This window comes from Callorhinus ursinus, unplaced genomic scaffold (genome assembly GCF_003265705.2).
Source record: "Callorhinus ursinus isolate GAN/ISIS: 27379988/994484 unplaced genomic scaffold, GSC_fseal_2.0 scaffold49, whole genome shotgun sequence".
Classification (NCBI taxonomy): domain Eukaryota; kingdom Metazoa; phylum Chordata; class Mammalia; order Carnivora; family Otariidae; genus Callorhinus; species Callorhinus ursinus.
In genome coordinates this window covers 10,955,323-10,982,729 of record NW_027397111.1, presented here as the reverse complement: position 1 = coordinate 10,982,729, position 27,407 = coordinate 10,955,323, and the positions used below count along the sequence as shown (strand labels likewise).

At 37.6% G+C, this 27,407-nt stretch overlaps 1 protein-coding gene and 2 pseudogenes across 2 annotated transcripts; 1 reads left to right on the top strand and 2 right to left on the bottom strand.

Moving 5' to 3' along the window:
- Nucleotides 1–5,281: 5,281 nt before the first annotated feature.
- On the top strand, nucleotides 5,282–7,777 carry LOC112806271 (olfactory receptor 52E8-like; annotated as a pseudogene).
- Nucleotides 7,778–13,161: 5,384 nt separating this feature from the next.
- Nucleotides 13,162–14,796, bottom strand: LOC112806347 (olfactory receptor 52E8-like). 2 transcript variants are annotated; one of them, XM_073883028.1, is made up of 2 exons: nucleotides 14,787–14,796; nucleotides 13,162–14,093 (listed from the first exon to the last, which is right to left on the bottom strand). In XM_073883028.1, exons 1-2 carry the CDS (start codon nucleotides 14,794–14,796, stop codon nucleotides 13,162–13,164), a joined length of 942 nt encoding a protein of 313 aa, XP_073739129.1. The 2 variants fall into 2 exon arrangements, with proteins under 2 accessions (XP_073739129.1, XP_025704421.2); XM_025848636.2 differs by lacking the exon at nucleotides 14,787–14,796 and having other exon boundaries at nucleotides 13,162–14,109.
- Nucleotides 14,797–22,814: 8,018 nt separating this feature from the next.
- LOC112806355 (olfactory receptor 52E8-like) lies at nucleotides 22,815–23,744 on the bottom strand (annotated as a pseudogene).
- Nucleotides 23,745–27,407: the final 3,663 nt, after the last annotated feature.

Here is a 27,407-nt window from a genome sequence, read left to right as displayed (position 1 = left end):
TTATTTTTGAAAACCACTGAAGAGCGTATTGTTAACAATACTGCATTGTATACTTAAACATTTGCTAAGAGGGTACAGTAAATCTCACATTAAGTGTTCTAATTGAGGAAAACGTAAATACTAAGTAAAGAAAGCAGGAGGAAACTTATGGAAGTGATTTTTGTTTTTGTTTTTTTTTTTTTTTTTTAAGAGAGAGCATGAACAGGGGCAGGGGCAGAGAGAGAAAGAGAGAGAGAGAATCTTAGGCAGGCTCCACACTCAGCGTTGAGCCTGATGCAGGGCTTGATCTCACAACCCTGAGATCATGACCTGAGCCAAAATCAAGAGTCAGGTGCTCAAATTACTGAGCAACCCAGGCACCCCAGAAGTGATGGATATGTTTATGTCATTGATTCTGGTGATGGTCTCACGGGTGTATATTTATTCCCAAACTCATTGTCATATACATTAAATATGTATAGCTTTTTTATGTCAGTCATACTTCAATTAAAAGGTTAAAAACAGAAAACATAAACTAATTAAAAAAAATTCTCACAGGGGAGCTAATAAAGTGTATTTCCTCTCACTGACTTCTATTCTCCAGATCTCTTGCCAGAAGTAATGTCCAATACGTTTCTTGTGATTCCTTCAAGAGACATTTATGTGTGTCTCTTCATTTCCTTTGAAAGCTACATAGCATCACATTATATTGATATATGATAATTAAATGTAAGTAATTCTCTATTGATAATCATGTACATTATTTATCATCTTTACAGTAAAAATGATAAAATATGAAGTCATTAATGTTAAAGAGGTTAACTTCTTGTCAAATAAACAGAAAAATAAAAAGTTTTTGAACAGAGATTTTAGCACCAAGTACAGAACTCATTAAAGAGAAAGAAAATCAATCTAATAGCATGATTTTTTGTTTGTTTATTTACTAGAACAATTCTTAGAACATATCAGATGCTAAATAAATATTTGTTGGAAGGATGGATGTATGCATGCATGGATGCCTGGATGTATAGATGGATAACTGCCTGTCTATAAAATGGGAGTTCATTCACCAGCTGGAAAGTCAAATAGACTGAAATCAAAAGAAGTTTTAGGAGACTTTGTCTGCATCATAGATAATAAAGATAAAGTGGGATATTAAGGAAGTTTGAGATCTATAATCAAATAGAGTTTAAAGTAAGGTTTAATTGAAGGATTCGCTCCATGCATGCATTCCAGAAATATAGTTGGCCTCTAACACATTGCCAAGCAAAACAGTCACTGTTAAGTGCTCAAGCTTGTTGATATTGGTAGTATCCCAAAAGGCAGATCAGGGCACTTGTCAGCCATGTTATCATCAACAACAAGGCTTGGAGGCAAGCCTTTGGATGATGCCAGAGAAGTGTTGATTCTCATCCCCTGATGCTGAGTGGCAGAAAGGGGTGACTGGTCAAGTCTCTCACATGACATACTGCTGAATCAGCATTATTTGGACCACAGGCCCTAATCACTCTAGTTATTATTCCCCCAAATAATGAATGTGAGCTGGTGGAATAAAGTTAGAAGCCAATTGTCTAGCCCATCTTATTATTTTTTTTCCTTTAAATTTTTTTATTGTTATGTTAATAACCATACATTACATCATTAGTTTTTGATGTAGTGTTCCATGACTCATTGTTTGTGCATAATACACAGTGCTCCATGCAGAATGTGCCCTCTTTAATACCCATCACCAGACTAACCCATCCCCCCACCCCCCTCCCCTCTAGAACCCTCAGTTTGTTTTTCAGAGTCCATCGTTTCTCATGGTTCATCTCCCCCTCCAGTTACCCCCCCTTCATTCTTCCCCTCCTGCTATCTTCTTCTTTTTTTTTCTTAACATATATTGCAATATTTGTTTCAGAGGTACAGATCTGTGATTCAACAGTCTTGCACAATTCACAGCGCTCACCATAGCACATACTCTCCCCAATGTCTATCACCCAGCCACCCCATGCCTCCCACCCCACCCCCACTCCAGCAACCCTCAGTTTGTTTCCTGAGATTAAGAATTCCTCATATCACTGAGGTCATATGATACATGTCTTTCTCTGACTGACTTATTTCACTCAGCATAACACCCTCCAGTTCCATCCATGTCATTGCAAATGGCAAGATCTCATTCCTTTTGATGGCTGTATAATATTCCATTGTATATATATATATATATATATATATATATATATACCACATCTTCTTTATCCATTCATCTGTCGATGGACATCTTGTCTAGTCCATCTTATTATCTTGGATCCCAGTCTCTGCTATCACAGGCAAGGGACTGGTGATTTAGTATAATTTAAGGTCCCATTGCCCAAGGGTCAGGGTTCTTTTCCTAGAGTCTGACTTCTGGCCCCACAAAGCATTTCATACCACTCTAGAATACATTAACAAGGAAAAATTCACACTTGTGCTACTACTCCTTTCTCCATAAGTGTCTTACAAAAATTTTTTTTTTCCTAAAGCCCTGGTCATTGTGCTGTCTGGCACAATTAGTTCAGTGAGCTATGCACCTGGTCAGTCAACTGTGGGCCTTCTGGAAATGAGCCAAGTGAATGGAGATTAGAGAGCCACTTTAGAGGTAGGAACAGTGTGTTTGAAGTGGCAGTAACAGTAAAGTTAAGGAATGGAATGGGGAGGATGGTCATCAAATATTTATGGTGACCTGTTTTCCAATACGTGCAATTTTGCGGTGGTGAATCTCTCATAAACAGAGACAGCATTCCAAAACAGTTTTATTATTTTTTTAATGGCTCTTATGGGACCTAACCAAGATGTCATAGATTTATTGAGGGACAGGTTAAACTAGCATCTTGATGTGGGAGAAGGAGATATGCTTCCTTGTATAGAAGAAAATACAATTTCAAAATCCAAATGCATTGAAGAGTCTCCTGATGAAATTTCCTTGTATCTCTATGTCATAGCAAGGTGAACCAAGCAAGTGAATTCCCTGAGTCTCATCCTGAGACTGAGAGGGTCACTCAGATAGCACACCATTGCTAGGCTGCTACTTGTCCTCATTTAATGGGAAAAGAAGTGAGGCTTACTGTGTATGGTACACATATGGTGCTGTGATTTCCCATCTTCTTCCTCCCATCATGTAGTTGATAATTGCAAGGGGAACCAAGTAAGTTCATTGAATTAACAGGTGAGCTTCCCTGATTCAGGGAACACATGTGATGAGATTTATTGTGTTCCCAACTCTGTTTTATGGCAAATACACTGGATTGTAGAGGTTCTCTCTATGATTGTCAAAGGGTTTGGAGCTCATGCACTCACTGATCACTTAGCTCATGGCACACAGAAGATATTAATGAAGAATGTGAACCATCTGAAAGATGAGGGCAATGAGAATTATAAAACTGTACTACATCCCTAAGAGATTAGAATTGTCAACCAGTTATTCCACAGATGTGACCCTGGGGGAATTACGTGCCAAAGATCCTCCTAGGACCCTAGAGTTATCTGATGACTTGAATGACAAATCAGAGATACTGACTTCCAAATATAGACTACTGAATACCAGTTTAAGCACTGCAAAGATAACTCACTACCATTAAGATATCCAAACCTTGGGGCGCCTGGGTGGCTCAGTTGTTAGGCATCTGACTTCAGCTCAGGTCATGATCCCAGGGTCCTGGGATCGAGCCCCACATCAGGCTCCCTGATCCGCGGGAAGCCTGCTTCTCCCCCTCCCACTCTCCCTGCTTGTGTTCCCTCTCTCGCTGTGTCTCTCTCTGTCAAATGAACAAAATCTTTAAAAAAAAAAAAAGATATCCAAACCTTATCTAATTGTTATATCATGCCTTATATCTTCCACAGGTCTTGGGGCAAGAGACCACTGGAAAGGCTGATACAAAGACAAATTGTGTGTGCCCAGTGCCTGCTTCCCATGAAGAATTAAATGAACCACTTGCATCATGACATAAACACCCTGAATAAAGTCATTCCTTATAAACTACCCGTTGGTGGTGTTCACGAATACATTCATGATATCCACCAGTGTTATCTTCAATGATGTCAGTGAGGACACCCTCAGTATTATGGATTTAAATGGCCTGAGTTTTTGATGGCATTGGGTAGGACAAATAGAAGCCATTCCTTGGAATAAGTGGTTAGACTGACAAGAGTTAATCTTTCAGATTCCCTGCAAGCTGGCCATTTGGATAGGCAGTTGGTCTCCCACAGAATACCATGAAAATTGCCTACAGATAGGTCAATACTGGAAGAATGTTGAGAGGTGGATCATGCTAGCAGGTTACCACATCACATATGGCAGTAAATTATTTAGTTATCTGCCATTCCTTCCCTTGTCTAATTCTCCCACTTCTCATGGATTTCTCAGATTTCCATATTGCATTCACTAAGCTGTATCCACTCATATATGGGGGATTCCTAGCCTCTTCACACCAATTATTCTGCTGTCCTGCTTGGGTAAACCTATTCACTTGTGGTGTAGCCTAGACCCTGCAAACCTAATATATGTTGATCTGAACAGAAAGGACATAAAGCTTAGACAGCATGAGAGGGAATGTCTGAGCTCTGAATTCTGACTTGGTAGAATAGGGCTGCTGCTTCCAGGTCACAATGATGTTGGATCCTAGGGGAGGAGATACTGAATCTCTTGTATGAATCCAGAATGCAATATGTAATGGAGGACCTAAAAACCAGCTACTGTTCCAATCTCTGTGAAATTCCACTAATTACACAATTACACAATTCCAAAAGATTTGGCATGTGCACTGTCTAGCCATTCCCCCTAATTTAAACTAGAGAAGGATAGCTCAGAAGGCCTTAGAGCCCTCCTCCTCACTGCTATTCAGTACCACTTTTACAGGTCATGGCATTAGTATTATTTTTATACTTGTTATTTCTCCAGCCTATGTTATACATTTCAAATTATTTTACCTTGCTTCTATTATTGTAAATCAAAATCAACAACTCCTAAAAGTTTAATGCTGTTAGGGCAAAGGTAAAGCTGGGGGATAGAATCTGTGGGGATGGCCAGAATAGGAACTAATAATGCAAGGTGGCAACCATGGATCCCATAGTTCAGAAGTAGAGTCACAGGAGAATTAACTATCTTTTTTCGGGAAGAGGAGGCTTCCAGACCCTAGGGATTAAGGGTTCTATGGGAGATGGGCTAGGGTTTGGGTATCTGTTGCAGCACAAGTATATACTTTCCTCTGTAGGCATGACAAATACAGTGAAGTCTGAAGGGGAGATACTGCTGTAGTCTGATCCTAAAAGAGTCATGGTCCTGCCTATGCCAGGTGGTGCTGCTCAAGGCTGGGTTCTGGGAGCCAGGCACTGGAAATGAGGGATAGGAGGTCTGAGAAATAGTTGAAACAAGAAACCCCTGAAATAGGGGTGAAGCTGTGAGGAACAGAAGAGCACAAGGTAGGTATTATTTAAATATTTTTGGTAGGGGTAAAGTCTCTTAGTATTTAAGTATAGATCAAACAGCATATTTTAAAATAAGGTACATTCTTTTGTTTTTGTTATCCAGAATTTTTAGAGTAAATTTTGATAGAAATTTCTATAGAAAACTTGAGAAAGCCCTCAGAAACAAGTACTTCCTTCATCTGTCCATCTTACCCGAGTCTCACTGAGCTGAGGGGTTTGCGGAACCTCCCAAGCAGAAGCACCTTGCTCCAACTTACTACACCACCATAGATCATAGAAAAAGAGGAGGAGGAGTTCAATTTCCTTCTTTACTTCTCACGGGGCGCCTGGGTGGCTCAGTCGTTAAGCATCTGCCTTGGGCTCAGGTCATGATCCCAGGGTCCTGGGATCGAGTCCCACATCAGGCTCCCTGCTCGGCAGGAAGCCTGCTTCTCCCTCTCTCACTCCCCGTGCTTGTGTTCCTGCTCTCGCTGTCTCTGTCTCTGTCAAATGAATAAATAAAATCTTTACTCCTCACAAACCGACTACCTGATGCCCCAGAGAGAGTCACCAGCTTTCCTAAAGCCCTATTTCACAGCCTTATCAGAGAAGAGCAATTACCACTTCCAGTTCATGGCCTACAGGGCTCCTTTTCAGATTCAAATCCAAGTGTCATCCCAGGTCTCAAACTTATTTTAATGTTGATAGTTGCCAGAGGGGAGAGGAATTGGGGGGGGGCGGGATGAGCAAAATAGGTGAAGGGAAGTGGGAGATACGGGCTTCAAGTTATGGAATGAATAAGTCACAGGAATAAAAAGCACAGAACAGAGAATATAGTTAATGATGTTATAATAGTGATGAAATGGGACAGGTGGTAGCTGCACTTGTGGTGAATATAGAAACTGGACACTTAAAACTAACGTAACATTGTGTGTCAACTATACTCAAATAAAAAACATTTAATATTCATTATTAACTTTACACTAAATCATCCCCATATTGTATTCATTTATCTGCTTAATATCACTTTCTTAGAGGGAACGTCCCTCTTGATAAATTTAAATAGACACCGACTTCATTAGTATCCAATCATCATGCTTTGTGTTTCTTTAAGTCACTTTAAACTCTCTGGTATATATATGAATATGCACATACATGACATCTGTACATATACATGTATACCCATACACACTTATTTTTTATTTGGATATTGTTTGTCTCATCTCCCAAAAAATAATATTATAAAATCAGATTTTCTCAGATTTGTTCACTACACTTAGTAGAATTGTTAATATTTTTTAATATCTGAATGAATCGATATTTTAAAATTTGGCATAAAATCTCCTTCATGATTTCCTGTTGATCACCACTCCAAGTTTATTTTATTCTTTTATTGGATATGGTTTGACTTTTTAAATATTTGATAATTTGTTTTCTCTGCAATTCCAAAACAGAGAGAGGATATCCCCCTCACATAATACCAAATTCCACCCCTCCTATTTCCTCCTGCTGGGAGTTCCAGGCCTTGAAGAGATTCACATCTGGATTGGGTTTCCTTTTTGTTGTGTGTATTTGATTGCCCTTGTGGGGAACATCACTATCCTGTTTGTGATCAAGAATGAACACAATCTTCATCAGCCTATGTTTTACTTCTTGGCTATGTTAGCCTCCATTGATCTGGGCCTGTCCACATCCGCTGTCCCCAAAATGTTGGGCGTATTCTGGTTTAATTTAAAGGAGATTAGCCTTGGGGGCTGTGTCACCCAGATGTTCTTTATTCATATATTCACTGCCATGGAGACTGTTGTGTTGGTGGCGATGGCCTTTGATTGCCATGTTGCCAAGCAATCTCTGAGATACAGCCTGATTCTCATGAACAGGATGATTGGTCTCACCCTTGTTGTGCTGTCTGTCGTCAATTTCATTTTGGTTATCCCTCTGGTGTTTCTTGTCTTGAGGCCATATAATCCCCTACACATACTGTGAGCACATAGGAATTGCTTGGCTGGCCTGTGCCAATATAAAGGTAAACATATTTGGATTAATTCTTCTATCAGTGGTGTTTGTTGATGTTGTTCTGATTGTCATCTCCTTCGTAAGACTACTCCAAGCTGTCCTCTGCCTTCCTTCTCAGGATGCCACACTCAGAGCACTTCATACATGTGGCTCCCATATCTGTGTTATTCTAGCCTTCTTCACTCCAGCTTTTTTCTCCTTCTTCACCCACTGGTTTGGCAGGAATGTTCCCGTATACATTCACATTCTCCTGGCCAATCTCTGTGTTGTTGTTCCACCTGCCCTCAAACCTGTCATCTATGGAGTGAGAACTAAGCATATTTGGGAAAAGATTTCAGGTATCTTTTTGAAAAAAGACTGACATAAACTGTCTCAGAGATAATTCACTTTAATCTAGGGGAAAGAGATTGTGTTTCTCAACCACAGAATCTTGCAACAGAAAAAAGACTGGGATCTTAGTATTATTTCATTCATAATTTCCCTAGATATCCCATCTAGAACATATAATAGGATTAATGTCAAAATAATCGCTGTGAAAATATATGGAATACCTAAAAGTTTTGGACAACTTATTTTTGGACAACTTATTTTGGACAACTTTATTACTTTCCTGTATAACCTCTACAGAGCAGTTCTTATAGACAAGACTATGTGGAATGAAATGCTTTTTATTTGCAAATAGTTTTGTGTTGGCCACATTACCAAATTTATATATATCTCCACATCAAGGACTAGAGGTATTTAATACTTGTGACAGATTCTTTCATTCCTTTCTTAATTGCTTAGTTGTTTTTATCCATAATTTTATTGATATTTTATTATATGCCAGAAACTGATGGTCATAGAAATATAAAAATAAAAATATACGTGACAATTCAAGGTTTTATAGGAAGAAGAATTTGGAGAAATTTTCCCCATGACTGACTCTGTGTGGAATCTTCCCAGGCTCATCACATCTATGCAGATCTCCCATAAGTATCTTACTGTTCAAAGTTAACCAGTCGGTCTTTAGATGTATGTATCTGCAATACTGCAAAACTTATAGAAATATAAATATATTTATATCTCTATCCCTATCTCTATTGGTAAAGGGGGACTTCATAGAAGCATCAGTATGATAAGGAATTTAATATGTTCAGGAATGAACATCTCTAAATGGGTGAATTCCTAACCATGTCAATTACATTCTCAAAAGTCAAATTTAATGCCATAGATAGTAATTACTCTTGGATTCACAAACTTTAGTTATTCATTCATTCTTTATTTATTAAGTACCTTGTCCAGCACTTTTTAATTTGCACTTCTTCCTTGTGGCTTATCAGATGAACCTGAATATCCTATCTACATTTCATAGTTTTTGATCAATGATATGTATTTGGCCAATGTTTACTTCATGGTGTCTTGCTACTCATATAGCAGGTGCTTAATAATTTTTTACTTTAAAAAAATTTATCTTCAAAGAAGACATAGACATGGCCACCAGGTACATGAAAATTTGCTTAGCATAACTAATCATCAGGGAAATGCACATCAAAACTACAGTGAATTTGGGGTGCTTGGGTGGCTCAATTGGTTGAGTTTCTGACTCTCTTCGTCTCAGGTCACAATCTCATGGGTCATGGGATCAAGCCACATGTCAGGCTCCATTCTCAGCAGGGAGTCTGCTTGGGGATTCTCTCCTTCTACCCCTTTCATGCTCATGCTCTCTCTCTCTCAAATAAATAAATGAAATCTAAAAAAATAAAACTACAGCGAGATATCACTTCACACTTGTTAGAACGACTATTATCAAAAAAAAAAAGAAATAACAAGTGATGGTGAAGATATGGAGAAAAGGGAACCCTTTTGCTCTGTTGGTGAGCATGTAACTTGGTGCAGCCTCTATGAGAATAGTATGGAGTTTCCTTGAGAAATTAAAAGCAGAACTACCATGTGATCCAGAAATCCCACTTCTTGATATTTATCTCAAGGAAAGGAAAATGCTAACTGGAAAAGATATCTGCCTCCCCATTTTCACTGCAACATTACTGACAATAGCTAAGATATGTAGCAACCTATGTGTTCATCCATCAGTGAGTGGATAAAGAAAATGTGGTACACACACACACACACACACACACGCACACACACACTCACTGGAATACTATTTAGCCACAAAAAGAAGAAAATCTTGTCTTTTGTGGCAATACAGATGGACCTTGACAGCATCATGCTGAGTGAAATAAGTTAAAGAGAGAAAGAGAAATACTATATGATCTCACTTATATGTAGAATCTAAAAAACAAACAAACAACAAAACAAAAAGAACTCATAGATATAGAGAACAGACTGTTGGATGCCAGAGGTGGGTGAGTGAATTAAATGGGAGAAGGGGGCCAAAAAGTACAAATTTCCAGTTATAAAATAAATATGTCAGGTGCCTGGGTGGCTCAGTTGGTTAAGCAACTGCCTTCAGCTCAGGTCATGATCCCAGAGTCCTGGGATTGAGTGCCGCATCAGGTTCCCTGCTCAGTGGGGAGTCTGTTTCTCCCTCTGACTCTACCCCTTCTTGTGCTCTCTCTCTCAAATAAATAAAATAAAATATTTAAAATAAGTAAATAAATAAATAAATACATTATGGGGATGTAATGTACAGCATAGGGACTTTAGTTAATAAAATTGTATTATATATATATATATATATATAAACTAAAAGAGTAGATCTTAAAAGTTCCTATCACAAGAAAAAAGTATAACCACATGATGAACTAAACTTATTGTGGGATCATTTCACAATATACTCAAATATCAAAGCATTATGTCGCTCACCTGAAACTAATAAAATTTATATGTCAATTATATCTCAATACAAAGTTTAAAAGATATTAACAAAAATTATCAAGAACAACATACACATAGTAAAATGAAAGAATCTTACACATACCACTTGATGGCTTTTTATGAATACACAAACTATGCAAAGAATACCATTCTTGAAAGTTTCTAAGTCCCTTTCCAGTGGCTAGAACTAGCTGCCCTTCCCCAAGCTCAAAGTACCCCTCTTGAGTGCCTTCCTGTTTCTCCACTTTAGGACACTCCCTTTTGGGATGCTTCCTAACCCAATATTCTGCATTAATAGTGTTGTACAGATGCCCAAAGAGCTCCAGGAGTAATGCTTATAGTTTCCCAAGGCCTTTTGAATGGTCCCTATTCTAGGGTGGCGGCCAGGAGAGCAGATTGCTCTGCTGGGTGGTACAGTATTTATTTCATGGGATTGCTAAAGGCCAATCTACCATAACAGTGCTGGCATGCTGATTTAGAGTGATTCAAATTGTATATGTGGTCAGAGGCCCCATAGAAAGTATTTGCTGAGTGCCTGCACACTTTGTGAGCAGCCCAGAACCTATGTAACTACTGCTCAGATGAAAATACTTGGCATACCAACAACCCAGAAGAAGACTTTGTGCCCCTACCAGTGAAAAACTTTCAGAGTTCATCATTTTTTATATCTAGTACTATAGATTGCATAGTCTATGACTTTGTTATTAATTGACATTAATATTAATTAAATCATGTGATATATATCTTTTGTGATGGCCTACTTCACTCAAAATTATGTCTGCGAAATTAATTCATGTGAATGAATTTAACTGTAGCTTGTTACTTTTTGTTGTTGCATAGTATTCCACTTTATAAATGTACAAAATTTAATTATTAATTGTGGATGACATTGGAGTTTTATCTCATTTTTTACTATTTTCAATAAAGTTGTTATTATCATTTCTCTACATGTTGTTTGGGAGACATTTGCCATCAGTAATAATTCCTTTGTATGATTGCTGAGTGATTGGGAGGATACATTTTTATCTTTATTAGAAAGCTCCAACAGTTCTCTGAAATTATATGTATAATTTTACATTTTCACCAGTTACATAGAAGCCAATTGCTGTACATCCTCATCAGCACTATTGGTTTTGTATGTGTGTTGGTGACAGGTGGGTATGTATGTTTATGTTTATTTGTTGCCATTATTTGTTAGCATCATGTAGTGTTATTGTGATGTGGCTTTAAATACATTACCTTACCACTAATGATGTTGTAAAAACTATAGCTATTGACCATTTGGATGTTCTCTTTAGTGGAACACCATTTAATTTAAAGTCTGTGCCCATTTCCTTAGAACTGTATAATCTTTTCCTTAGGAAGTTGTAAATATTCTTTTTATAGTCTGTGTATAAATCCTTTCTCAGATATATATCCTGCAAATATCTGCTCCCACTCTACATGAATTGACTTTCCGCTCTTTACATGGTATTTTGTGAAGAATACAAGTTTTCATGCTCAATGAAATCAAATTTATTAATATTTTACATTAAAGTTATTGCTCTTTGTGTCCTATTGAAGAAATTTTTGTTGAACTCAGTAACATGTGAAGATATTCTTTCATGTTACCTTCAGTATTCTTCAATATTCTTTTTATTCCATATTTTTTAATTTAAATTCCAGTTAGTTAACATGCAGCATAATATTAGTTTCAAGTGTACAATATATTGATGCAACACTTCCATACAATATCCAATGCTCATCACCAAGTTCACTCTTTTTGAAAATAAATATACATATTTCTTACTTTGATGAAGTCCTTACAGTCATTGTAGGGACTTTGTAGGTCAGGTGATCAGTGGGTCTCCAAAATCATCCTGTGGTTATTTCCCCAATTACAGAATGCATAATTGGAATAGATATACTCAGCAAATGGCAGAATGGTCCATGAAGGTCAGTTTTTGTTCTATACAAGCCTTCAACTGATTGGGTAAGGCCCACACATATTATGAAGGTCCCAGTTTTTGTTATGTAACCAATAAGATTAAAAAAAAAAACTCTCATTAATCTTGTGTGTTGGCTTAGGTGAAACAAAGGTATCTTTCCACATTTTTAGTGGTTCACTACAAAGATAAATTTCATTCTGCACAATTGAGAAAAGGTCCTAGGAGTTGTGCCTGAATTTTTTTGCATCTTTCTGTGTTTACCTGTTCTATTTCTTGTTCCTGCTATATTTTACCTTGACCTTATTTAAAGCCTAAAATGAGTATACCTCGTGAAGCCCCATGAATCCTTTCAAATACTTTTACCTCTGTTAGTAGCTGTTAACAGAGTTGTAGTTGTTACATAGTCGCTGTAGTTGCTATTTCAAAATTTATAAAAATGGAGCATACAATGATGTTTATGGTGTTTTATTGATTATTTTTTCCCCTGTGGTTACATGATTAAGGAAGTCAACTGTACCACAGGAGAAATAAAATTGGTGCTTGATTTCTTTAATTGTTGCTCCTGGAACCCACACCCTACAGCTTGTCTAGTCAGTGCCATTATAGCTATGACAGTTCTTGGCAGCTCAGCACTCCTCCACCATAATCAGTAAACACCGTAAAGAGACTAATTAATAGTACTTGGGGAAAAAAATAGTACTTGAGTTGCGCTGAAACTTTATCCATGGATCCTGATTTTATTATGAGTTCCAGAAATAAGTGACCCATATTTATTTAACAGACATTGTTTATTTAACAAACATTTATTTATGTTTAGTTAGTCTAGGAACAATAACTACTACGTCAATTTATCTTTAATTTGATACTGCACATAAATAAGGAATATTGTGTTTAACATCATTTACTGGAAAGCATTTACTCTATAAAAGCTTACCAATTGCCTCTTTTATGGATGAAAAGGAAAAAGATTTGAAGACTCCAAATCAAGTGTTCAGAATCAAACTTCCTTAAAAAGGAAGATTGTTACTACACGCTCTTGGGTCTGCTCGGTTCTCACTCCATAAATAATGGGGTTAAGAGCAGGAAGGATGACCACATATAAATTAGCCAGGAGGATGTGGATATAACGTGGAATATTGTGTCCAAACCAATGAGTCATAAAGGAGAAAAATGCTGGAGTGAAAAAAGCTAAGATGACACATCCATGGGAACCACAGGTATTAAGAGCTTTGAACCTGGCCTCCCAGGATGAGAGTCTGAAGACCGTGTGTAGAATCTTCACATAGGAGATAGCAATCAAAACAACATCCAAAAGTATCATAGAGATGAGGATTAATCCAAATAATATATTGTCCTTTATGCTGACACAGGCCAGGAGGGCAGTGCCCATGTGCTCACAGTAGATATGGAGTATAATATTATCGCCACAGAATGAAAGCCTTGGAAGGAGAAACACAAGTGGAAACACTAAAGCAAAATTTTTCAACATTCCTACTCCAGCAATAATACAAACAGTTCTGTTGGTGAGGATTGTGTTGTATCGAAGAGGGTGGCAAATGGCAATAGAGCGATCAAAAGCCATGGCTACAAGCATGAATGTCTCAAAGCCTGTAAACAGGTGTATGAAGAACATCTGAGCTAAGCATCCCCCAAAGTCAATCTCACTGAGGCCAAACCAGAAAATGCCCAGCATTTTGGGAATGGTGGCAGTGGAGACGCCCAGGTCAGTGAGAGCCAACATAGCCAATAAGTAGAACATGGGCTGGTGAAGGCTGTACTCATTCTGGATCACAAAGAGGATGATGACATTCCCCAGGAGGGCAATCAGATACACTGTACCAAAAGGGACACCAAGCCAGAACTGCATATTTTCCAGTCCTGGGATTCCCAACAGCAGGAAGGATGAGGGGTGAATAAATGAGGTATTGGCTGGAGACATACTGACAAAGACTTCTAATGGTCACACTCTCCGCATTTGAAGGAATCTTTAGTTCTATATTATGCTTCCCAATGCCTCATCAATACTGCTAATACAGAATAAGAACAAAAAAAGATGTAATTACTATATTTCTTCTAGGAACACAGATGAAAGATCATGTTTTCCCTCATACATTTTTCCTGTCTTTTACTTTCATTGATACATACATACGACAAATGAAGGAGAATATTCCTTAAGAAATGAATGGATATTTAGATATTGGATGAGATCATCTAAATTAATTTTAGTGAGAACACTAAGTCAGTTGATATAAGATTCTATTTTAGGCTCTAACTTTTAAAACTATTTAATTAGAGATTGGGAGAAGATATACACATTGATATCTCACTGATACAAAGACTATAATCTGTGGGTACAGACAATATTGTAGATTTCAGAAACATCTTTTAAGATCATTTGTTTAAAAACAAACAAAAAGCTGATAAGAACAGATACTATACTTGATAGCAGGAAGGGAAGAATGAAGGGAGCGAATTGGAGGAGGAGACAAACCATGAGAGACGATGGACTCTGAAAAACAAACTGAGGTTTCTAGAGGGGAGGGGGTGGGGGGATGGGTTAGCCTGGTGATGGGTATTAAAGAGGGCACGTTCTGCGTGGAGCACTGGGTGTTATGCACAAACAATGAATCATGGAACACTACATCAAAAATTAATGATGTAATGTATGGTGATTAACATAACAATAATAAAAAAATAATAATTTATGCTATGTTTCTAAGACTAGTAATAAAAACATAAACATATCCAAAATGAAAAAAATAAAATAAAATAAAAACAAACAAAAAGCAGAAACAGACCCATAAATACAGAGAACAAACTGATGCTTGCCAGAGGGCAGGGGTATGGGAGAATGGACAAAATGGATGAAGGGTAGTAGGAGATACAGGCTTCTAGTTACAGAATGAATAACTCATAGAGATAAAAGGTACAGCATAGGGAATATAGTCAATGGTACTATAATTGTGTTGTATGGTGACAGATGGTAGGAATGGCATAATGTATCAACTTGTCAAATCACTATGTTGTACACCTGAAACTAATGTCACAGTGTGTATCAACTCTACTTCCATAAATAATAATAATAAGTTAAAGATAATTTGTTTAATTAGAAATATAAGTGCAATATATTCCTCTGTGCATTTCCACTTACAATCATTAGACTTTTATTTCTGCTACTTAATATAGCCTATCTCTCTTCTTCAACTTGTTTATAAATAACTTTCATCAAAAACTAAGCACATTTTTTCTTTTTCTAAATTTGTGTTACTTTTACATCAGGGATGAAGACATTTTCACTTTATTCTTTGAAACAAAGACCTTGCTCTATGAGGCCACAGAGTTCACAAAATTCAACGTAACATAATTAATCTTAGACATAAAACCACCATTTTTAGATAGATTGACTGGGGCTTAAAGCACTGACTGAACCATGCAGGCTCCCCATTTATGTCCCCTAATCCTCATAGCAGACAAGATGGCTTCACTTCACTTCTAAACAATCCATACCACTTCCAACTTTGTCCCTAAATGGGAATTCATTAATATTGTCATCATTATATTGCCATTGCTATTAGAAGGGAGAGAACAACTACATTAATAATAGTGTTATATAAGCATTTAATATAATTTATTTCAACTTCACAAAGAAATTTCAGACAAATTATACCACTTGCTACTCATATCAGCCACATTGGGAAAAACAGGACAGATTCTGGCTCCTGAATCAGTGGATTTCTTTTTTTTTTTTTTTAATGTTTTATTTATTTATTCATGAGAGTCAGAGAGAGAGAGAGAGAGAGAGGCAGAGGGAGAAGCAGGCTCCCCGCAGAGCAGGGAGCCTGATGTGGGACTCGATCCCAGGACTCTGGGATCACGACCTGAGCCGAAGGCAGACGCTTAACCATCTGAGCCACCCAGGCGCCCACCAGTGGATTTCTTTTATGTCTGGATCACAGGAGCACATCTCCATCCTCAAAATGACTGCTTGGTTGCAGTCAACAGCTCTCTGACCTCCTGGTATTCCTAGGATTCTACCCAAATGCATGTATTTGTGGAATTTTCATATAGTATCAAGCATTTAGTCCTTTATTTGGTTTCTTGAGCTACTTGCCCTCATAATCAGCAACCCAAATTTCCTCCCAGTTTCCTGTTCTTCATTATCTACTACCTCTTGCATATTTTCTAATATAATTGTTCTAAATTTACAACTCTAAAGAACTGGGAACCAAAGATGAGTGTGTCCTTAATTATAATCAATAAAGAATAGCACTTTGAAGAGTATGAAATAGCATTAATATGAGACATGATCTCTTCCTAAAAGCCAAGGAAGTTAGGATGTTGCACAATATACAATGCACTTGAGATTGTAGACAATCAAAGTAGATTTTAAGAATAAAAGAGAAATGCCCTGTGAAAGAAAAAAAGAGGAAGATGAAATCTCTGAAAGTGGAAATGTACCTGTAGGAGAGCTCCTCAAGACAGGTATGAGGAAAAGAGAGGAGGAACGAGCATCATCCTCCAATTAATCTTCCACATTTTACCTAAGTGACACATTCTCAAGAAGGCCTTCACTGAACTCAATGTGTTGGCTGGCAATAGTCTCTCCTAAGACCTTCTTATTCTATTACATAACTCTCTGTATGTCTACTTAATCAATGTCTGAGTTCCCATTGAATAAGCTTCACGCAAAGTTGCAGAGGAGGCCAGTGAGCACGTTTGTTCATCATTATTTCTCTAGCACAACATCTGCCAGAGAGCTGCCACTCAAAACATTTGTGAATGAAAGACTGGATAAGTAGGTAATTGTTAATTCTAACTCCTGGTCAAAAGTCCTCACTAGGAGGACAATAGAAATCACACAGTGTATGTGGCAGGTAAGGATAGAGAAACGAGAATCAACACCATGATCCTTACAAGGAAACTATGAATATATAAAATAAGTCCTTGATCAGAGGCTTTCCTGACAAGGGGTCTATTAATGGGCCTGTGATGCAGCAAAGGGGGAATACAAGGCAGACATTGTAGGGAAGATTTAGCAAAAGCAGGTGGTATGACAATCAGAAATGGGCAGTAACATATGATTGATAGATTTATTTATGTATATCTTATTTTTCTCCTGGAAACCCTCGACTCTTGTGCTGCTCTATGGCATTAATGAAATATCAATAGAAAAGTTTTATAGTAGTGCATTTTCCAAAATCTGAGTTATTCAATCTTTACAATGGCAACTAGTTTTCACATATAATCACTATTTATAGTAGAGTGCCTAAATAAATAGAATCTTTCAAGGGCCAAAAGGATGAGGGCAGAGACTTGTGAAATCTGTAGCCAAAACCTTAGACTTGGAAGGGAATTTAGGAGGCCTCATGTAGAAAAATAGACTAGGGCAGGAGGTAGAAAAGGAATGGCTGAAAGACAGCCTCATTCAGCATGCCACCTATCCAGAACATGCTTATGCCCTCTATCCAGATCTTTATCCATGCAGAGAATGAATAACAAAAGCTCAAGAACTGTGTTAAAACCAAAAACACGTTCTATCAGGTATTCTGCAGGGCTGAGTAAAGGGAGAGCCCTCGCTGAGAGCAGAGTTGTTCCTTTGTACACCACTGAGTAGGACTAGTTCAGGCTGCCATATGCCAGATTCATATCAACCCAGAAGAGATCCACCCTCACAATCCAGACCAAATAGGCAGGTGGAGAGCTAAATAAATGCATACATGTTCCTGATGTGGGGGACAGAAAGAAGATCATCTTACTTTTACCAAACAAGGCCCTGGTATTAGGAAAGTAGTAGAAGATAGATAGACTGGAAGAGTCAGAAAGTAATGAGTGAGTGAGTTCTGCTGATAGGAAAGTGATGTCGTTAAATAAATTTATCATTTGTTTTGTATTTTTATCTACAACTTATATATGTAATGCTAAAACTGCCTGATAATAGGGAAGACTAAAGCAAGAGTGAATATGTATGTAAACATGTAGCCATATAGTATGCGTAAATCAGAATGAAAAAGTCCATTGTACTTTTAAGAAGCTACACACGGTTTGGAAGATGAAGGTATTAAAAAATTGCTGCTATTCACCATTAGTGACAAAGAAATAAAAATAGAAAATGTATTAATTTCATTTGGAAAAAAATTTAAGAATGTCTTTTTTTGGATATTAAATACAAAAGAAATTCTGAAATAAGCAGTCACATAAGTTCAGTAGAATTAGGCTAAAAGAGAGTTAGAAATGGGAGGGAAAGGAAGAGAGAGAGAAGAGGAAAGACAGAACAGAGGGGGGAGGGAGAGGGAAATGAGGCAAAACAGAACAGAGTGGGAAAGAGAAAACAGAAGAGAGAGGGAGAAATGTAGTAATAAATCAACAAAATAAGTTGTTTGCTTAGTTTTCTTTTAATTTTCCTTATCATTAAAGTAGGTATGCTTGTTGTGAAAAAAAATGATAAAACACTAAAATATGCAAAATTACCTGAAATTCTACCCATTAGATATTTAATGTAAAATATTTTGGTTTATGTCCTCCAAATCAATATTTGTATCATATATAAGTGTATATCATCAATTTAAGGAGGGGATTAAATCAACATACCCAAGCTCAAACCTTCCCAACCTATGGGTTTAAATACATCTAACGGCCAAGCCTATACCCAACTCACCAGCTTCAGGAATAGCCAATATTGAAAGAATCTGCAATCCTGACCAATAACTGCTCCAAGCATGTCTTAGTACTATAACTGGGGTTCAAGGAGAAAAGTTTATACTGAGATTAAAAATCCTCTCCCTGAAGGGGAATAGCTGCTCTTCTGGGCCACATGGGATGAGGACATGAAGGACAATGAATTCACAAGTTCTCACCATAGGTTTATGGGCAGAAAGAAAGCACAGGGGCAACAGAATCCCTTGGGACTTTCAAGATTCTCCCCTTAGCTTCCCAATTTGAAAGAATTTCTCATTCTCTAACAACCCACTCTTTCTAATTATTCTCTTGCCATCAGTCCCACAAGAATAACATCTGAGCCAACCTATAATTTCTCCAACTCATTACCCATGGCTGTTCTATACTCTAATGATTGTGCCACTCTTTTCCAGCAAATATCATTTACTTGATCTAGAAGTTAGGTTAGCCACTGAGCACTTATTTAAAATTAAGTATGTGGTCAGTAATGTTTTGCATCTGTAAATCTTTTCCCCAAGAAGCTTATATTCTGGTTGCATAGTTAATACTAGCCCTGTATGACGAGGCAAAGAACTAAGTTTTAACATACATGGGGCCAACTTTAGAGCTACAGAAATTCAGGGAATCGGTGAGTTTTCCCGGCTTCCTAACTCAATTTCCTTTAGAAGAGGCTTAGAAGATGGCACAATAAAAATGCAAAGTAAAATAGAAACATACATCATTTGAGGACATCACAGAAAGATTATGTATTGTGTTTAGCCTGAGAGAGACTGTCGTGAGAGACTGTCTTTCTTCTGAGAAAGAAAAAAGCAGCTCTAGTATCTATCAGTTGATAGCAGTCTTCGCACAAACATCTTGATTGATGATGTCCACTTAATATAAAAAATTTCACTAAGTATGAGCATCCTGAAAGCATCTATTTCTGAAAAATATCCCCTAAACAAGTCCAAATCCAATATCAAGCCCTTCCTTGAACACTCTTACTGAGACCCCTAACATTTCACCACTGCATGTGGTGTCTCTTATTACAGGAGGTGATGAATCCTCCTTTTTTAAAAACTATAATTGTATTCCTGGCGACTGTTGACTAGAGAGCATTGATATTCCCTATATATAAGATTGTCAGTTGGTCCACATGCTCATCAGTAATTGTAGTTCTCAGGGTTTTTCAACTGAATAGGTTCTAGTGCTGCCTCATTGTATTTTGGTGTACATTTCCCTGAAGTCGTGATGCTGAGCACCTTTTTATGTATTTATTTGTCATCCATATAATTTTCTTTGGTGAAGTGCCTGTTCAAAACATTTGTCCATGTTTTAAATTGGGTTGTTTCCTTATTATTGATTTTTGAGAGTTCTTTATATATTCTTGGTACAAGTCTTTCATGACATATTGTTTTGCACATATTGCCTCCTGCTCTGAAACTTGATTTTTCCTTCCCTAAACAGTGACTTTTAAAGAACAAAAAAAAATTTTATTTATTAAGATTTTGTTTTAATTTCAGTACAGTTAACATACAGTGTAATATAGGTTTCAGGTGTACAATATAGTGATTCAACACTTACATACGACACCCAGTGCTCATCACAAATGCACTCCTTAATCCCCATCACCTGTTTCACCCATCCCCCCACCCACCTCCCCTCTGGTAACCATCAGTTTTTTCTCTACAGTTAGGAGTCTGTTTTTTGGTTTGTGTCTCTCTCTCTCTCTTTCTTTTGTTCATGTGTTTTTTTTTAAGATTTTATTTATTTATTTGACAGAGAGAAACACGGCGAGAGAGGAAACACAAGCAGGGGGAGTGGGAGAGGGAGAAGCAGGCTTCCTGCTGAGCAGGGAGCCCGATGGGGGGCTTGATCCCAGGACCCCAGGATCATGACCTGAGCCGAAGGCAGATGTTTAACAAGTAAGCCACCCAGGTGCCCCTCATGTGTTTTATTTCTTAAATTCCACATATGAGTGAAATCATATGGTATTTGTTTTTCTCTGACTGACTTATTTCACTTAGCATAATACGCTCTAGCTTCATCCCTGTTGTTGCAAATGGCTGATTTCATTATGTTTTATGGCTGAATAATAATCCATTGTATATATATTTACCACATCTTCTTTATCCATTCATCTATCAGTGGACACTTGGGCTACTTCCGTAATTTGGCTATTGTAGATAATGCTGCTATAAACGTCAGGCTGCATTTATTCCTTTGAATCAGTGTTTTTGTACTCTTTGCATAAATACTCAGTAGTGAGATAGGATCATAGGATAGTTCTATTTTTAACTTTTTGAGGAACTTCCATCCATTTTCCACTGTGGCTGCCAAGTAGGTTTAGAGGGAACATACCTCAGCATGACAAAGGCCTTAGATGAAAAACCCAGAGTGAACATCACACTCAACGAGGAAAAACTGAGAGCTTTTCCCCTAGGTCAGGAACAAGACAAGGATGTCCATTCTCACCACTTTTATTCAACATAGTACTAGACGTCCTTGCCACAGCCATCAGACAACAAAAAGAAATAAAAGGCATCCAAATTGGTAAGGAAGAAGTAATATTTTCACTAGTTGCACATGATCTAATACTAAACATAGAAAACCCTAAAGACTCCACCAAAAAAACTACTAGAACTGATAAATGAATTCAGTAAGGTAGCAGGATACAAAATCAGCATACAAAAATCTGTTGCATTTCTATATACTAATAATAAAGCAGCAGAAAGTGAAATTAAGAAAACAATCCCACTTAACAATTGCACTAAAAATAATAAAGTACATAGGAATAAACCTATCCAAAGAGGTTAAAGACCTGTGCTCTGAAAACTATGAAACACTGATGAAGGAAATTGAAGATGACACAAAGAAATGAAAAGACATTCCATGCTCATGGATTGGAAGAACAAATATTGTTAAAATGTCCATACTACTCAAAGTAATCTACAGATTTAATGCAATCCCCATCAAAATACCAACAGCATTTTTCACAAAACTGGAACAAACAGTCCTAAAATTTGTATGGAACTACAAAAGACCCCAAATAGCCAAAGCAACCTTGAAAAAGGAAAACAAAGGATGAAACTGACCATATGTCTTTCACCATACACAAAAATAAATTCAAAATGGATTAAAGACCTAAACGTGAGGTGAGACCTGAAACCATAAAAATCCTAGAAAAGAGCACATGCACTAATTTCTCTGACATAGGCATAGCAATGTTTTTCTAGATCTGTCTTCTGAGGCAAGGGAAATGAAAGCAAAGATAACCACAATCTTGCTTTCTAACACTTGTCTACAAGGAAGCAAAAGATTAGTAGCAGACCTGAAACCATTTTTTCTCCTCCACCAGTGAAAGACAGTGGTCTAGTTTCATCTTTTTTGCATGTAGCTGTCCAGTTTTCCCAACACCCTTTGTTGAAGAGACTCTTTTTCCCATTGTAGATTCAATCCTCCTTTGTTGAAGATTAGTTGATCATATAATTGTGGGTTTACTTCTGGGTTTTCTATTCTGTTTTATTGATCTATGTATCTATTTTTGTGCCAGTACCATGCTGTTTTGATTACTATAGCTTTGTAGGATAACTTGAAGTCTGGAATTGTGATGCCTCCAGCTTTGTTTTTCTTTTTCAAGAAAGAAAATCCATGCTGTCTTCTGCCTGCCCTCCTGGGAAGCCTGGTGTAATCCTAAGCATCAAACTCTCACCTGAAAACTTGTGAATATAGTAATGACTTTATAGGACTACCTTGATCATCAAATAGTATAAATATAAGTACTTTGTAAAAGATGCAATCCTTAAAAATTGTAATATTATCACCCAAAAAATTATTATTATCTGTAAACTCAAAGGATTACAGAAAAAAATGTTATTTCTGTTTATATTCATCTTTGCTATTTCTCTTCTATCTTTTTAGACAATAACCTCCTTCTAATGAGCAAATGGTGTATTTAAGAACTGTAATTCTAGGAAAAGCAATGGTTAACTGTCTTTAAAAAAAAATCTTCAAAACCTGCTCCCTAATCTGCTTGGTCCTGACCCCATAGATTACAGGACTGAGGGCTGGTGGAACAAACATATATAGGTTGGCTAAAAGGATATGGATATACTGGGGGATACTGTGGCCAAAATGGTGTGTCAAGAAAGAGAAAAATGCTGACATGAAAAAAGCTAAGATAACACCAATGTGGGAGCCGCAGGTGTTGAGAGCTTTGCACTGGGCTTACCAGGAGGGCAGACAGAAGACAGCATGGAGGATCCTGACAGAGGAAAGAGTAATAAGAAGCACATCCAATAGTAATATGGACATATCCCCAAGACCAAATATTATGTTGACTTTGATGCTGGCCCAGGCTGGACGGGCAATGCCCGTGTGTTCACAGTAGGTATGAGGGATGATATAGTGGCCACAGAAGGGTAGCCTCAGGAGAAGAAAGACCAGTGGGATCACCATGCATAGACTCCGCAGACTAGCAATGCCTGCAATGATGCTGATGACTTTGCTGGTGAGGATCAGGGGTATACCAAAGGGGTTTACAAATGGCAATGTAGTGGTCAAAGGCCATGGCCATCAACACAGTGCTCTCCAGGGCAGTGAAGAAATGGATGAAGAACATCTGGGAAAGGCAGCTTTCAAAATACATATCCCTGAGTCTGAACCAAAAGATACCCAGCATTTTGGGGATGGTGGCTGTGGACAAGCCAGGTCGACGGAGTCCAACATGGCCAGAAAGCAGGACATGGGCTCATGGAGACTATGCTCAGTCTGGATCACAAACAGGAGAGCAGCTTTCCCCAGGAGTGCAATAAGGTACACAAAGAAAAAGGGAAATCCAATCCAGATGTGCACAGCTTCCAGCCCGGGGATACCCAAGAGGTGGAATGAAGAAGGATGAAACTGGGTGTCGTTAAGTATGGACATTGTCTTTGCCACTGTCAGTGACTGCATATAGCAGTGTTAGATATCAACTTCCCAGTAGTGATTCTTGCTCCACTTCTGTCTTTTTCCTGACTCCTGGTTAAATGCAAAATAAGTTTGCAATATTCATTTTCTCCCACTTCTTCCAATGTTATCAAAACTTCTCTGCCATCCTTACCTGAACATCAGAGGGCTCCAGGAATAGAGCCAATCTCTCTATTCCCCAGATCATTCCCATATATCAAAGATTGAACAAGAGAGGGGAGAAGTATACATCAGGAATAATACAGGGTTTTGTTCTTTGTATGTCATGGTGTTACATACATTGCATTTAATTTATATGAAAAATGCTTTACCAGATGTAATTCAACCCATTCCCTTACTGGGGAATTTGAGGACCATTCATGTGTGTGTGTATGTGTGTGTTTATGTATATATATATTATGCATATGTATATACATACATATATATGTATATATAAATATACATATTTGCGTTTGTATATATATATGTGTGTGTATTTGACTATGCATATACCTCTGTTTGATTCTGAAACAGAAACAACAAATTTACTTTTTTTTATTCATGAACCTGAAACTACTTCACACACACAAATTCTCAGGGAGAAAAAAGTTTGTTAAATAAATAAGGTAGAGGGTAGTCATAATAACCAGCATGCCCCAGATAATTAGTAACATAATTTCCATCTTAACGAAGTCTTCCAAAAGTCATTTTCATCCAAAATATTTTGGATCATGAATAAAGATAATAAAATAGAGACATTTTCACAGGAACTTTTTAAAAAAAATTTTATTTAAATCAATATAATATCACAGGAACTTTTAATGTGAGAGTGAAACTTGGATTCATAAAATATTTTAAATTGAAATGATCTCATTATACACTGAATCCATAAAATTTCAAATTAATTTAAGAAGCTGTTTTGGGATGTCTAATCAGGGATACTTAAGAGTTTCTAATTTTTAGCTCTATCTTATTCAAATCCTATCTATTCCTATTTATACAAGGAAAAGAGTATTTCTTTGGATACCCTTGAAATTAGAGTCCAACAAACTGTCCTCTATCCCAGATCTTGATGTCTTCCTGGGTATTTCCTTTTAAGGACTAAATAAAAAGGAATTTATTAAGGGATCTATTATATAATAACTAGCTTGAGCAGCAAAATGTTGCAGTTATTTATCCTGAATTAATATTTAAATTAAATTAAATTAAAACAGGAAAAGAGTTCTTTATTGGGTAACTTCCTGAGATAAAACGATTTTAAAAACTATGTGAAAATGGTAGACTCAGGATCAATGGCCGGAAATTGAGGGAGTTCACACTTGAGTAGTTCTCATCAGAGATAGATGCCCAGAAAAAGCATCACAGCCTCTAGCAAAGAAAGTGGTCCACGTGAGGCCTGTCAGAAGCGGCAGAAAGAAGGGAAAAATTGGGATAGAAATTTAGAAAATTTGAATAAGACCTGACTGATGCTTTCACAGTGGAGTGAGGGAAATACAAATGAAAAGATGAAATCTGAATAAAATGTTGCATTATGGTAGAAAAATACAACAAATGTTATGGGTATGAATAGGACAAAAGAAACTCCATGGAAGAGGTAAAATGGATCAAGGGCAACTTTGTGCATAGGACAAGCAGAGGAGGTTTATTCTAGGTAGAGAGAAACACATGTATGTTTTGAGAACATAATAATCAAAACATAATAACAAACATAATAATCAAAATTATTACTGGCCCTACCTCAGAGGGTGAGTTCACTGGTTTGCCGTTTAAGAGTTGGGCTAGGGGCACCTGGGTGGCTCAGTCGTTAAGCGTCTGCCTTCGGCTCAGGTCATGAACCCAGGGTTCTGTGATCGAGCCCCGCATTGGGCTCCCTGCTCCACAGGAAGCCTGCTTCTCCCTCTCCCACTCCCCCTGCTTGTGTTCCCTCTCTGGCTGTCTCTCTCTCTGTCAAATAAATAAATAAAATCTTAAAAAAAAAAAAAAAAGACTTGGGCTCTGTGGCCCTTTTTGCAACCTTTTCCAGATTCTGGAGATTAATAGTTCTATCTTTAAATGAAAAGCATCTGGGTCACTAGAGTGAACTAGAGCATGAGGTTGTAGGATTATTATGGTTTTACATCCAAAGAAGGAAGCTAATCTCATTCTCACCCCTGATTTTCCAGGAGCATTAACCTCCTATGAGTTGGTACTCTCCTGAGTGTTTCAACAGTCACATTTCCAAATCAGTTAACCAACCAGTCACTTATTCATCCCATAAGTATATGCTGACCTATTCTATCAATATATATTCATATATCCCCAAATCTTTGCCAGGTACAGTGAGGAGACTGGGCCCCAGCCTCTCCCCCCTTGGGGACCATGATTTCTAATGTACTAAAACGAATTATACCAGACATTTTCTCAGTTCTGTATCATGTTACTCATTACATTACCATATTCCACAGCCTCCACCTACCAACTCACCTTTCCCAACACACATAAACACCATTTCAAGTCCTGTAAATGATAAGGAAAGGAGGGATGATTCTTTATTCCAGTGTTTTGCAACCAACAGCTATTTTCTCCCTAGGGTATACTTGGCAATGTCTGGAAACATTTCTGACTGTCAGAACTCGAGGGAAGTGTTACCAGTGTCTGATGGGTAGGTGCCAGAGATGCTGCAAACATCCCACAGTGCACAGAACAGCCCCTCCCCAAGAACAAAGAATTATCTGACCCAAAATGTTAGTAGTGCCAAGGTTGAGAAACTCTGCTGTAATAACTTTTTATCTTATCTATGCCTAATTCCCAGTCCCACTGCATATGTTACTCTGAAATAACACGAGCTACCCACATGCCATCCCATTTCTTAGCTAGTTTTTCACCTTGGTCTTGGGCCCTATTCAAAATAAAGCAAAACAAAATGAAACAAACCCTACCAGCATTCATAGTTACGCTTCATGATGTTTCATCCATGAATTCCATTGTTAAAAACATACCTGTTTATCTAATTTATTTAGGCCTGGCAATGTGTCATTTACCAAGAAAACATGGTCCTTGATCTCTTGATGTTCACATTTGGTCCCTAGTATATAAGGTAAGAAAAGGTAGCTGAGCTGATACAGAGTTTTCTTCTGTACATCACCTGGAGTGGCATGTGTGTGACTACAAATGCAAAGAGATATATGTACACATAGGAATGTCTGTGGTCATTAGTTTATGGGTATAAAATTTGTAATGCCCAAAGCTTGTCTGTGTATGCTCTTTATCCTTTTTCCTGTATTTAGGTATTTCCTGTATTTATCTGTATTATGCGCTCACTTTCCTTTCTTCTCCCTATTCTGGGGTAGCATGAACTCATTCCCCATTTCTCATGCTATTTCCCACAGCCCTAACCAAGGACAATACAGCCTTACCTTACTTTCCAAATGTATCTGAGAGGATGAACTTTGGAAACATCATCTGACATTTCTCTGGGTCCACACTTTCCTAGGCAAGAAATAGGCATTTATATTGATGCGGCTGCCCTGCTTCCAGTGGGGTCGGGCTGTAGTCTCCCTGGGTTCTTGGCACTGACTGTGATATTCACTGGAGAGTTCTAAAATACTGACACCTCACTCATACAGTATGGTGAAAGCATAGTCAAAGGCAGACACTTAACCA